The sequence below is a fragment of the Piliocolobus tephrosceles genome, chromosome 15 (assembly GCF_002776525.5).
Source record: "Piliocolobus tephrosceles isolate RC106 chromosome 15, ASM277652v3, whole genome shotgun sequence".
Classification (NCBI taxonomy): domain Eukaryota; kingdom Metazoa; phylum Chordata; class Mammalia; order Primates; family Cercopithecidae; genus Piliocolobus; species Piliocolobus tephrosceles.
The window spans coordinates 53,924,748-53,939,152 of record NC_045448.1 but is presented as its reverse complement, the minus strand read 5'-3'; the positions used below and the strand labels follow the sequence as shown (position 1 = coordinate 53,939,152).

Sequence of the window (14,405 nt, the reverse complement as noted above, 5' to 3'; positions counted from 1 at the left end):
TTCAGAGGCGCGAACCACTGGAATCATGAAGATGGGGGTGATTTACTATTATAGGTTGAATTGTGTCCCTCGAAAGCTGTATTGAAGTCTCCGGAACCTACAAAGAACTCAAACAAATTTACAAGAAAAAAACAAACAACCCCATCAAAAAGTGGGCAAAGGACATGAACAGACACTTCTCAAAAGAAGATATTTATGCAGCCAACAGACACATGAAAAAATGCTCATCATCACTCGCCATCAGAGAAATGCAAATCAAAACCACAATGAGATACCATCTCACACCAGTTAGAATGGTGATCATTAAAAAGTCAGGAAACAACAGGTGCTGGAGAGGATGTGGAGAAATAGGAACACTTTTACACTGTTGGTGGGACTGTAAACTAGTTCAACCATTGTGGAAAATATATCGAAGTCCTAATTGCAGGTACCTGTGTGTCTTAATCTGTTGGGGCTGCTATAACAAAGTGCCATAGACTGAGTGGCTTATAAACAGCATAAATTCATTTCTCACAGTTTTGTAGACTGGAAGTCTGAGATCAGGGTGCCAGCATGATCCGGTGCTGGTGAGAACCCTCTTCTAGGCTGTAGACTGCATCTTCCCTTTGAATCCTCACATGGCGCTGAGAGGACAAGAGAATTCTTTAATAAGGGCACTAATCCCATTTATAAGGGCTCCAGCCTCATGATCTATTTTCTTTCTGAAGACTCCACCTCCTAATATCATCACCTTGGGTAATTAACATATGAATTTGGTGGGGCATGCATTCAGTTCATTGCACTGTGAATGTTACCATATAGGATCTTTGCAGATGTAATAAGTTAAGTTAAAATGAGGTCCTATTGAATTAGGGTGAACACTAAATCCTTTATAACTCATGTGCTTATAAGAAGAAGAGAGACACAGAGAGAAGTAGACACGCAGGGAAGAAGGCCATGTAAAGACAAAAGGAGATATTGGAGTGATGCTGCCACAAACCAAGGAATGCCAAGGATTGCCAGCAACCACCAGAAGATATGAGAGGCTAGGAAGGATTATTCTCCAGAGCCTTTGGAGGGAAGATGATCCAGCCAAGACCTTGATTTTGAACTTCCAGCCTTCAGAATTGTGAATGAATACATTTCTGTTGTTTTAAGTCATCTGGTTATGGCATCCCTAGAAGCAAATATACCTGCTACTCTGCATCATTTAGAAGTATGATATGAACTCAGGAACTAAAAGGAGATTCATTTTAATAAGATACTTTTAGATTCTTAAAGAGGTATTAGAAAGGGATTTTGGACTGTTGGTTCCTTGCTGGCTATTAAAATAGTGTGACTAGCCATACCAGTTTGCCCAGGGCTGAGCAGGGGATGAGTTTCGTTATACTTGTGTTTCCTAGTGCCTATCAACCATGACAATACTTGTAAGAACTATGCTAGCTTGGAACTCTGATTCTTGAATGAAAACAAATATTGACTGACTTATCTGTGGAAGAAAGGATCTGCTTTGAAATAATAGGCCACTCATTCCCTTCAATGGAAACAATACATTTTTCTTTAGTTAGAAAGTATTTTCTAATAGCAAGAGGCCCATGCATTCCAAAAGAATTTTCTAATAAAATATCTTGTCCAACTGGGTTATTGTCAAGAGGCAATAACAGGGTTACCTGTGCAGGAGCTGCAGGCATAACTGTGGGTATCAGGGTAGGACAAAATCCATCCTATTTTTAATGTTGCACATTCTATGCTTTGGTCCAAAATGAACTGATATTTTGATAATGTCATTTTAAAGAGGTATCACAGAGTATTTCACAAACTCTTTGTAGAGACTCATATTTTTTGTCAAAAGTGTAAGTTTGATCAGGACTAGGGGCAAGCATTCTTGAAGGTCAATATATATCTTTATTCTCTGTATATGTATTCTCTTTATTCTCCTCAAATACAATAAGAGTAATAGCATTAACTTAGATTCTGAGCAATATTCTGAAGACTGACTAATAGCTATTGCATACTTTTCACGTTAAAAATAAGAAGCATCTTTAGTGCAGAATATTAACTGGTGACATATAACTTCAAGGCACCAGGTCATAACTATCCCATTTAATAAATGAGACCACTCTTGCCTTTGAATTGAGCTGAAAGCTGCACTGATATTCACACTTGTGTCCATTGTTTCCCTGTTGTAATATGTGACTCCAGAGTATGCATCTCTTTCTCACATGACAGAGACATCTCTGTCTTAGTTCTTTTTTGGCTATTGCAGTAAAGGGGGATGTACTGACCATCAACCTTGTTAGGCAGCATTCATTACTCTAGACACCTGCGCTAATGTTCTACTGACCTCTATTTTTATGAAAGAATAATTGATGCGATGTCAAAAGGCTATAGAATATCATCAAATTCTTTCCTTTTCTGGGCAAAGGCTCGAGGTGAAGACAATGTTTATGGCTCTGATTTTCCAAATTCTAAGTCATAGCCAAAGCTCCCAAAGTTACTAAGTTTAAGATTCCATTTGAACTTGGCTTTGTACAATGCAAAGCTACTCCATATTTAAAAATCTCTGTCACAAAGTAATAGATAAGTCCGAAGCAGATAATCCTCCCCTAGCATACAACTTAATAAATAAGCCATGCAACTCCCTGCGTAGGCATACATAAGAAATCTATTCTATTCAGTCTTTTAATTTCCCCAGTGTTCACAGCCATGCTTGCATTTTCAAGAGATAAGCCCACACACTTTTTCCTTAGGAAAAAAAAAAAAAAGGTTTGACTAAAGCAAAATGTGTTCTGTGGTAAATCATTATTTTCAAGCAGTGCCTTTTGTTTACTTGTTTTTCATATTATCAGAGGGATAAATCTTAATCCTGTGTAGAGCAAGGCTGCTGATCATGCAAAACTGGAGCTGTCTTAACATGAACAACTGTCCTCCCTCTAATGCCAGGGCTGGCCGTTGAATGTCATCCAAGAGGATTTGGGGAACCCCAAGTCTCCAAAGCAGAAACAAAGGGAAAGACTTGCCCAAGATTACTTTAGTACCAAGCATTTAATTATAACTTTAATCTGCACAATATTCTCCCTTTTAGCAGTGATTTCACTGCTAAAACCAACTGGTATTATTAAAAAATAAAAGTTTCCCGCTGCCTGAGTTCAGAGGGTAACCCAGGAATGGATGCATTTGCAACAATGAACATAGCATCTCTTTTTTGGCAGAGCCTCTGAAGGCATGATCTGGGGAGTTAAGTCTTCTTTGGAGCACTTTTTTTTTTTTTTCAAATGGAGTTTTGTTCTTGTTGCCCAGGCTGGAGTACAGTGGCATGGTCTCAGCTCACTGTAACCTCTGCCTCCTGGGTTCAAGTGATTCGCCTGCCTCAGCCTCCCAAGTAGCTGGAATTACAGGCACCCACCACCACATCCAGCTAATTTTTTGTAGAGATGGGGTTTCATCATGTTGGCCTGGCTGATCTCAAACTCCTGACTTCAGGCGATCCACCTGCTCAGTATTTCCCAAAGTACTGAGATTACAGGTGTGAGCCAACCACACCTGGCCTTTTTAACTTTCTTTAAGCAAGGATATTCATACCACTTCAGTGGTTGGTCCTGAATTCTTAAAACTGTCAATGACAATCAAAGTTACCTGTCAGAGCAGAAAGAAACAAAAGACAAAAAAAAAAAACAAAATCTTACATTATGCATTATCTTTTTAAGAGTGGGCCTGTGGTGGCCAGGGGTGGTGGCTCAAACCTGTAATCCCAGCACTTTGGGAGGCTGAGGCAAGTGGATCACAAGGTCAGCCAATTGAGACCAGCCTGGCCAGCATGGTGAAACCCCCACTCTACTAAAAATACAAACATTAGCCGGGCGTGGTATCACTTGCCTGTAATCCCAGCTACTCAAGAGGCTGAGGCAGGAGAATCGCTTGAACCCAGGAGGCAGAGGTTGCAGTGAGCCAAGATTGTGCCTCCAGACTCCAGCCTGGGCAACAGAGTGAGACTCTGTCTCAAAAAAAAAAAAGTGGTCCTGTGGCTGAGGCTGGCATGTGGGCATCAGTGGAGGTGGAAGTATTCATGTAAAAAAAAAAAAAATTTGTTTTTTTTGAGGTGGAGTCTCGCTCTGTCACCCAGGCTGGAGTGTGGTGGTGCGATCTCCACTCAGTGCAAGCTCCGCCTCCTGGGTTCACACCACTCTCCTGCCTCAGCCTCCCAAGTAGCTGGGACTACAGGTGCCTGCCACCATGCCTGGCTAATTTTTTGTATATTTAGTAGAGACGGGGTTTCACCATGTTAGCCAGGATGGTCTCAACCTTCTGACCTTGTGATCTGCCCACCTTGGCCTCCCAAAGTGCTGGGATTACAGGCGTGAGCCACCGCGCCCGGCCGTTTTTTCTTTTTTTTAAGACAAGTTCTAGCTCTGTCACCCACCCTGGAGTTTAGTGGTACAATCTCGGCTCACTGCAACCTCTGCCTCCTAGGCTCAAGTGATCCTCCCGCCTCAGCCTCCTGAGTAGCTGGGACTACAGGCCTGTGACACTACACCCGGATAATTTTTGTATTTTTTTGTAGAGACAGGGTTTTCCCATGTTTCCTAGGCTGGTCTCAAACTCCTGAGCTCAAATGATCTGCCCACCTCAGGCCCCCAAAGTGCTGGGATTACAAACGTGAGCCACTATGCCTGGCCAGGCAATTTCTTATAAAGTTAAGCCTTAGGATTACCTTATGACTCAGCAAGTCCAATCCTAGGTATTTACCTATGAGAAATGAAGCATATGTTCACCTGAAGACTTGTAGTTATCATAGCCTCAAACTGGAAAAACCCAAAAGTCCATTCCTGGAGGGTAGAAAACAAGCTGTGGTACTGCTGGCTGCAGCAGCACAGATGCTAACACTGGAATGATACAGAGAAGATTAGTATGGCCGCTGTGCAAGCATGACAGATAAACTCGTCAAGCATTCTTTTAATTTTTTAAATAAAAAAAGAAAACACAAATTGTGGTGTATCCATATAATAAACAAATAAAATATGGATAAATACAGCATGGATGAATCTTGAAAACATTATGTCAAGCGAAAGAAGTCAGATACAAAAGAATGCAAGTTGTATGATTCTATTTACATGAAGCTTTAGAACAGACAAACCTACTCTACGGTATTAGGAATTAGAACAGTGATGGCCTCTGGGTGGTGGTGGTGAGTTGACTGGAAGGGACACACGGGAACGTTTAATGCTGACAGGAATGTTTTCTGTCTTGACCAGCATTATGGTTACATGGATATACACATTTGTCAAAATTCATCACTCAAAGCCTATGCATTTTATTGTATGTAAGTGATATCAATGTGAAAAGAGAAAAAACCAAATTAAAAATAGTTTAGATTTTCTATTCTTTAAGTTCCCTAATTGATTAATGTGTGGAGCAGTCAACACATTAGTGAATCCCTATAGTGTGGAAAAATTTTGCTGTCAATCTAATGGCTTGTTTGTGCTCACCAGGACTCTTAATCCATCAAAGAGAATTTAAGACCCTAATAAATTAGTTGCAGCACTGGAAGAGGACACACAGCTACAATTCCTTACTTTGCCAGGATTGACAGATGCTATTTTGATAAGCAAAGGAGCCATCAGTTCCAGTAGCTGGCCATTAGACCAAAGTAGGGTTTAGGTGAGTGGCATCTTCTAATTTGTTGAGAGTTGATAGGCTGGCAATTTCACAAACATTTTTTTCCTTCACTCTTCATTGACACTACTTCTATATCTAAAATTATGGAAGCATTAGATGTGTCTGCAGTGCACTATGCGTTTTGCTTCTGAAAGCCATGTCTGAAAACTCTACTGCAGGGGCTTTGGCTTTGGCTGATAGGAAAGGCACAAGACATTTGGTTTCTCCTTGAACAGATGTGGTGAGTAAGTGATCCTCTTAGAGTCCTGAGAATTAAGGAGATCTAGGAATATAAAACCAGAAGAGTGAGCAAGCTCCAGCTGTGTTTAAGTTATAGGTTTGTGAGTCTGGGAGTCTCAGAATCCTAAAAGAAGACCTGAAGATACCTGTGAGTTCTGATCTGTGGAGATGAGCTGTAATAAATAAGGGTGCTTTCTCTTTAACACTTAAAAATGTTTCAATTCCTTATTTAATATTTGGCTACATTTGTCACTGAAATAAAGTCACATATTTGGAGATGATTGGGCTCTGGAAGGTTTGCTAGGTTATGTTCTTTCCTGTTTATTTCATAAAAGCACTTGTCAGTCTGGGGGTTTCATTTGGAACCGCAGGTGTGTGTTGCAAACCAGACATAAACTAAATTACAGCATATGCAGAACTGACCCCTTACAAATGGAAAATGCATGTTTTCAGCTGACCTGCTCCTCAGGTAACAAGATGTGGGAGAAAAATATTTATTGGAAATGATGTAATTGCCACCTTATTCTTTTTAAAGTTGCAAAATTGTAATCAAACAACATTGGTGGGAGAGAATAGCAGAGAAAGAGGAGGGGAATGTAAAGATTTGATCCACAATGCAGCTCCTTGAGAAACACGTGAAAGCTCTGGGGAGGTCAGATGAACTTTCCTTGTTGTGGTTGATGGCTAGGGTGGGAGGGGAGAAGCAAAAACACAGGAGGTGAGGCTAACTGGAACACAGAGCAGTAGTCAATGGGATGGGCAGAGGCCATGGAGCCCCAGAAACACCAGCAGTGTCATACTGTGTGTAAAATGAAACCATTGTGGTGATTGGTTGCACAACCAACTTGCAATTTGAGGTTACCCAATTTTTTTAAACACTAAAAGCTAAAAACACTTGAGCAGTAATTCAAGGGAACTTAACGAATTATAGTGAGAAAAGCCATAGATGAAAACATTTGTGTAAGTAACTCTTAAAACTTAAAAGTAATTGAAAACATGACATCTATACAATAATTTACAATAGAGTTAAAAGCAAGGTTATGATTTTCCTGGGTGGAGCTGGTTTACATTTGGTTGCATACTGACACTTGTTTTTATTACAAGACCTGGTAAGAAATAATGAAATACTTGTTGAGAATTTTAACATGATGAAAGCACTGGTGAACAGTACAATTTAGTGAATTGCATAGATTTCAGAATGAAGAGCTTCTCTTATGAAAGTGTAAGTTATTCAAGACTGATTCAGTATTCAACGTTATGTCAAGTAGGAGGGTGGAGAATGAGTGTGCATGTGTGTGGGTTGTCAAACCGTTTTTTAAGGCAAAATATTTAGTGTAGTGGAAAGGAGTTACCAAACCTTTAAAGTACAGATTGTTCTTTCTTGTTAAATAATATTTCTTTTGAAAAGTAAATTTAAAACAAGGTGTTTATACACAGGAAAATTCTCTAACCTGAAATATAGTTTGATGAATTTTTGCATACATAAATATTTATATAATTATCACTCCAGAAAGCTCTCTCATGTCCCTTTGTAGTCAAAACCCCTTTGTATTCAAAAGTTACCTCTCTTTGATTTCTATCATCATAGATTAATTTTGCCTTTACTTGAACTTCTTAAGAATGGGATCATTCAGTTTGTACTTATGTTCCATATGATGCTTTCAGAATTCATCCATATTTTTGCAAGTCTCAGTGATTTGTTCATTTTATTGTCGTGAATTATTTTATTAAATTCCCAATTTGTTTACCTATTCTCCTGTTGTTTGAAAACCTGATTTGTTTTCAGTTTGGGGCTGTGAGGAATGGATCTATATAACACAGTGGTATAAATCTTTTGGGGACGTATGTACTCCTTTCCAAGTCCCACCCTGGGGAGACTTGGTTCTTGCACATTTTTCCCCATCCTCCACAACCTCACATTTCCTTCCTTCTGTGATACTGGTTAGACTTGGGAACTTCCACCCAAGATACCAGGTGCCAAACATAGAATACCATTCAGGGAACCAAATTACAAACTTGACAATGAAAAATCCACATAAAATGTGATTCCGCAATCTGAGGAGCTTTATTTTATTTTAATGACCACCAATGGATAGCTGTTTGGCCAGCTGTCCTGCAGTGGCGCTCAACTTGCCCTCTTCCCTGTATTGCAGAGCGCTAATACACATTCTGAAGCTTCAGTCTGCCACAATGAGGAAGGAAGACTTGCTGTACTTCCTGCTGGGAATGGGAGTGCCCAGTCAAAACATCTCAATTGTCCTCTTTCTCATGCATAATTTCAGATGACTCTTCTGATTTTTGGCAAACAGCCGCTGAGGCCCGTTACTGAGCTCGGTAGACTTGGGAACTCTTTGTACCTCTTAAAGCTGCCAACAGCCTTTTGTCATATGTGTTTTCTCAAGAAGTGGCCTCCCAAGAAACGAGTTCTTAAGGCCCTCGTTTCCCCTGTTATGCAGGGAAAACTACAGCCCTCATCTCTGGGGCCCTTCCAGGGCATTTTCCAATGCTATGGCCAGGCCTGGGCTAGCTATGCTCAGTGAAGTTCGCTGCTACTCCCAAATCAAGCCTCATTCCAAAATCAAGCTGAGGAACCATTTCACTTAGGAGACAACCTTCCGTTTTATCTCTATGAGGAATGACCTTGCAGTTTTGAATGTGATATCTGGACACAGATGCTTTCTAGTTTCCCTCGCTTTTGATAAAATCCAGCTCTTTAAAGGGCTGCTTGTTTTTTTTTTTTTTTTTTTTTTTTTTGTCCCTACTCGGAGAACCTCTCTGTGGACCTGAACACAGAGTCTCCCTCTGTCGCCCAGCTGAAGGGCAGTGGCGCAATCTCGGCTCACTGCAACCTCCACTTCCCAGATTCAAGCAATTCTCATGTGTTAGGGTCCCAGTATCTGGGTCTACAGGCGCCCGCCACCACGCTCAGCTTATTTTTTGTATTTTTAGTAAAGATGTGGTTTCGCCCCTGTCTCTACTAAAAATACAAAAAAAAAAAAAACTAGCCGGGCGTGGTGGCGGGCACCTGTAGACCCAGATACTCGGGAGGCTGAGGCAGGAGAATGGCATAAACCCAGGAGGTGGAGCTTGCAGTGAGCCGAGATGGCGCCACTGCACTCCAGCCTGGGCTACAGAGCGAGACTCCGTCTCAACAACAACAACAACAACAAACAACAACAAAAGAGATGGGGTTTCACCATGTTGCCCAGGCTGGTCTTGAACTCCTGCGCTTAAGCAATCCGCCCGCCTTGGCCTGCCAAAGTGCTGGGATTACAGGCATGAGCCATCAGGCCCGGCAAAACCTCTTTGTGGACCTGTACCTTTTTGGTTGTAAAAAATAATTCATCTGCCTCAATTCAAGTAAGGAAATAAATGAACATTTCTAAGTTCTTCTAATTTTCTTTTATCTACTCAGTATTCTGTGGGATTACAATTTGTCTTTTACTGTGATGAAACATTAAAATTTTTCTTAAGATATTTTTCTGACCAAGTATAATTTTTAAATAAACTCACACATTCCGTTTCCTCCTGTTCAGATGGTCAAATTCAAAACTGCAGTGTTACTTCTCTTAAAGATAAAAAGGGAAGGTTCTCTTTTAAGTGAAGTGGTCCCATAATATGAAGTGGTCCTTTGGAATTAATTGAATCAGTAGCAGCAACTTGAGGCCTGACCAAAGGAAAATTGTAAAATTGTAAAGCAGTGGCTAGTGTCCACTGCTTTTTGATTTAGTACAGCATTTTCCCCCTTGAAAAGGTAACACTTCCTCACAAAACGATCTGATGCTTATTAAAATTAAGCTGCAAATGACTGAGAACTTTGACATATAGTTATTTTGGAGCATTTTGCATTTTAACACCCATCATACCCAGAAGACAAGTGGAAAGATGCTGGTTGTCAACATGACTATTCTTAGGTCAGTGGGAGCTCTATCCCATAATATACATAGATATTGGAGCTGTGAGGCCTTTTGTAGTATGCCTGCTTAGTTACGACTCCACAAGGATGTTCCAGGCATTCTGGATTTCAAAACTTTGGGGCAAACATTCTATTAGTGCCCTTTGGAAAAAAAATCTATTTTCAGACTCAGTCATTTGCTTTGAAGTTCACTGTTCGTACTTGCAGATGACTGGTGGATATAATATTTTCCAGGCATGGAAGAAAACCCAGTCCTGAGTCTCTAATGAACCTCAGTACAGATAAATGAAAAATAAGAATCGGATTCCTGACAAACTTGGGTTTCAGTCCTTGGTTCTTAGTTGGGGAGCTGGCCATTTTAAAAGATGGGGGAAGACAAGGAAATATCTGAGAAGCAAATTCTGGGTTCATTTTGGACTTCATTGCTCACCTAAATTCTGGGTCACCAGAAGTGAAGTGCCTCAATATCCCTCCCACACCAGGATTACATTCTGTTTACCATTTCTACAGAATCTGGCTTTTCTCAGAGTTTTCAATCCCTCATTTCACCTTGGGTAGTGCCATAAAAATGTTATCAGTATCTCTAGTTTGCAGATGTGAAATCCAAGTTCTTGTATTTTGGGGTCCAGTGTGCTTCCTGTCACTGTGTGTTCTTTTTCAAGTAATGATATAAAATAGTTAGACATTGTATAGTACCTTAAACTTTTAAAATCACTTTCATATTGATTGACTGTTGATCTCTCAAGATGAGGAAAAATGAGTCTAATGTTAAATATCCAGTCCCATGTAACACAAAGCATATGTGAGGATCACACTAAAGTGTGGGTCTTCCCACTGGGCACCTGTCTTTATACTACAGATGAGCAGGTCTTCTCTGTGGTAATCTAGGCTCTTTGAAAGTTCTTTATGAATGTGCATACAGATAAAAGTGTCAAAAGATGAGATCTGGGTGTTGAAGAAAATAAAAGATGGAAAAGAGAGAAGGAGGGCTGATTCAAGAGGCAACTGAGTATAGTGAAATAAACACTGGTCTGGGGCTAAATATTAACAAGAGCCATTATATATTGAATGGTTTCTATGTACTGGGCACAGTGTGAAACCCTATGTTGACTTTCTCCATGAATCTTAATAATAGCCCTGTGATGAAGATCCTATCACCATCTCTGTTTTACAGATGAAGAAACTGAGGCTTGGAGAAATTAAATAGGCCATCCAAGTTTACACAGTTAAGTACTGAAGCCAGGATTAAAACCATCATGCTCTATTGCTTCTCATTATATGAATCCCTAAAAAAATTCTTGGTCTTGGTCCGTGTTTACTAAGCAGAGGCTAGGCTGGCTAGTTTATAACTTCTTTGTAACACTTATATTTGAAATCATAAATCAATAAACTACTCCTCTGATTTAATTAAAAATAATAGCTAACTTGTACTGAGTGCTTACTAGGTGCAAGGCTTGGTTTCAAGCACTTTACACATTTAATCCTCACAACAGTTATCACTCATTTAATCATCACCACAATCTTTGAGTATGTTACTATCTATTAATAACTCTATTTCACAAGCAAGGAAATATAGCCCAGAAAGGCTCTGTACTTGGCCCAAGTTTGCAGAGCCAGCCAGTAGTAAAGTCACTCTGAATCCAGGCAGTCTGGCATTGGCATCTAAACTCATAACCACTCTTCTGTACTGGCACTATCTTTATTTTATTTTATTTTCTCCTTTTCACATGGTTATGAATTTTCTGAGGTTAAATCAGGGTGAAGAGAAAGGTCCGGCATAGAAATAGAGGTGGCTGAAGGCCAAGACAGGAAAGAGTCACTTTCCCACCTCCCTCTGGGAAGATCTTACTGAGTCTGTGTATTCAGTGGGTGTGTCGCCTCTTACGTTTACTGTTTTGACAAATGACCAGAGGATCTTATGGGCCTGGGTAAGGTAAGTCTTTCCTAAGAAATAGTCTACTCATGGTATGATGGTGCATTTGCTGTCTGAGCCTGCAAGTCCAGGAGAGAAATTCTGAACCAGGAAATATTTTTTAAGCTAATGAATGTCACCCTCTAAGGTTTTTTAGGAGATGACCTGCTGATTTCCCTGGAGATACTCTGGGCCCACAATTGCCCATATTTTAAAAGATTCCCCACATGTTCTGTCCAATATAATGAAGTGCAAATTATGTAGTGCAGGTGTGATGCTACAAGATCTCAGAAGGCAGGGAGCGTCAGGTGGGTTAGTGACAGCTTCAATTATGTGGAGGCATTTGAATGGAAAGAGAAGGGATGAGGCTCGAGTTGAAGATGAGGCAATGGTGGGTGAGGGTGGGGGACACAGGCATAGAGAGAGAGGTCGCCTCTAAGGAGACATCTCTGCTTGGGAGCAGTGAGAACAGGTGAGCAGATAAGGAGAGGCTAGATGTTGGAGGGAATAGAGAGTTCACAATTAACATTGGAGCGAACAAGGAGCCAACGTCAGGATGAAAGCGGTGTTCAAGGGAGATGATTCCAGTAGGAGTGTCTGGTGGTGTATTTTTGGAGGGCAAGTCATTTGTTCCAAGAGACGTTTGGTAGAGTAAATTTAGAAACCTGAGAATAAAAATTGAGGTTAAAAGGCCAGGCATGGTGTCTCACGCCTGTAATCCCAACACTTTGGGAGGCTGAGGCGGGCAGATCATAAGGTCAGGAGATCGAGACCATCCTGGCTGACACAGTGAAACCCCGTCTACTAAAAATACAAAAAAATTAGCTGGGCATGGTGGCCGGCACCTATAGTCCCAGCTACTCAGGAGGCTGAGGCAGGAGAATGGCATGAACCCCAGAGGTGGAGCTTGCAGTGAGCCAAGAGTGTGCAACTGCACTCCAGTCAGGGCGACAGAGCGAGACTCCGTCTCAAAAATAAATAAATAAATAAATAAATAAATAAATAAATAAAATACAGGGACTGTCTGCATTTTATTTCATTTACTCTTTTTCGATTTTGCTTCCGAACATGCTGCTCACCGTTGTCAAGAACTTTAAGGGCAGAGGCCAGGTACACCAGGGGTTGGAAAAACCACACTAGGCAAAGAACTTGCGTCAAAATCGGGACCGAAATACATTAATGTTGGTGATTTAGCTCGAGAAGTCTGATCATCGGATATCATGGAGTCTGGCAAGGTGGCTTCTCCCAAGAGCATGCGGAAAGATGCACAGATGATGGCACAAATCCTGAAGGATATGGGGATTACAGAATATGAGCCAGGAGTTATAAATCAGATGTTGGAGTTTGCCTTCCGATATGTGACCACAATTCTAGATGATGCAAAAATTTATTCAAGCCATGCTGAGAAAGCTACCGTTGATGCAGATGATGTGCGATTGGCAATCCAGTGCCGGGCTGACCAGTCTTTTACCTCTCCTCCCCCAAGAGATCTTTTTTTAGATATGGCAAGGCAAAGACATCAAACCCCTTTGCCACTGATCAAGCCATATTCAGGTCCTAGGTTGCCACCTGATAGATACTGCTTAACAGCTCCAAACTATAGGCTGAAATCTTTACAGAAAAAGGCATCAACTTCTGTGGGAAGAGTAACAGTCCCGCGGTTAAGTGTTGGTTCAGTTACTAGCAGACCAAGTACTCCCACACTAGGCACACCAACCCCACAGACCATGTCTGTTTCAACTAAAGTAGGGACTCCCATGTCCCTCACAGGTCAAAGGTTTACAGTACAGATGCCTACTTCACAGTCTCCAGCTGTAAAAGCTTCAATTCCTGCAACCTCAGCAGTTCAGAATGTTCTGATTAATCCATCATTAATTGGGTCCAAAAACATTCTTATTACCACTAATATGGTGTCATCACAAAATACTGCCAATGAATCATCAAATGCATTGAAAAGAAAACGTGAAGATGATGATGACGATGATGATGATGGTGACTATGATAATTTGTAATCTAGCCTTGCTGCATGTAACGTGTATACTTGGTCTTGAATTCATTGTACTAATATTAAACATGCATGCTGGATGTTTTCAAGTTGTGCTTTAGAAAACTTTAATAATATTTAATAAGTAAATACAGTTACCATACTTTTCAATTGAAATGAAGGTTTTTCATCAGCCTTAAAAGTGTAAGAAAAATAAAGTTGTCATTCATTACTTTAAAAAAATATATTTACCCTTTTTCACATGGTTATGAATTTTCTGAGGTTAAACCAGGGTGAAGAAAAAGGCCCAAAGTAGAAATAGAGGTGCCTGAATGGCAAGACAGGGCACAGCCACCTTCTCACCTCCCCACCTCCCTCTGGGAAGATCTTACTGGGTCTGTGTGCCCCGTGAGCGTATCCAATCTTGCATTTACTGTTCATGAGAAATGAATATTTGTAGCTGTGGACTAATATAGTCCTAATGAGCCACTAGCCCATTAGATTTGGAACTATTGCGCCATCCTAGGATTGCACTGAGAGCTGCCCTTATTTGGGTGGAGCCATTCTCTGCCCCAGAGCCACTGAAGGGAGACCCGTGGGAAGCATCTGCTCAGTGACGGTTTGCTTTTGTGCTGCAGAAGAGGGAGAGGACAATGTCATTTTGTTTTTGGAACTGGTCCCAGGTACAAAGACATTGTGCTTGCTTCTCCTTCTCTCAG

The 14,405-nt window shown here is 40.8% G+C and overlaps 1 protein-coding gene and 1 non-coding gene across 2 annotated transcripts; both read left to right on the top strand.

Moving 5' to 3' along the window:
• Positions 1 to 4,829: 4,829 nt before the first annotated feature.
• On the top strand, positions 4,830 to 4,939 carry LOC111524905. Its single transcript, XR_002725905.2, has one exon. It is a non-coding gene; the product is annotated as a U6 spliceosomal RNA (small nuclear RNA).
• A 7,840-nt stretch (positions 4,940 to 12,779) lies between these two features.
• On the top strand, positions 12,780 to 13,917 carry LOC111524895 (transcription initiation factor TFIID subunit 9-like). The gene has a single exon (XM_023190206.2). The coding sequence runs from the start codon at positions 12,923 to 12,925 to the stop codon at positions 13,712 to 13,714; it is 792 nt and encodes a 263-aa protein (XP_023045974.1). The 5' UTR covers positions 12,780 to 12,922; the 3' UTR covers positions 13,715 to 13,917.
• Positions 13,918 to 14,405: the final 488 nt, after the last annotated feature.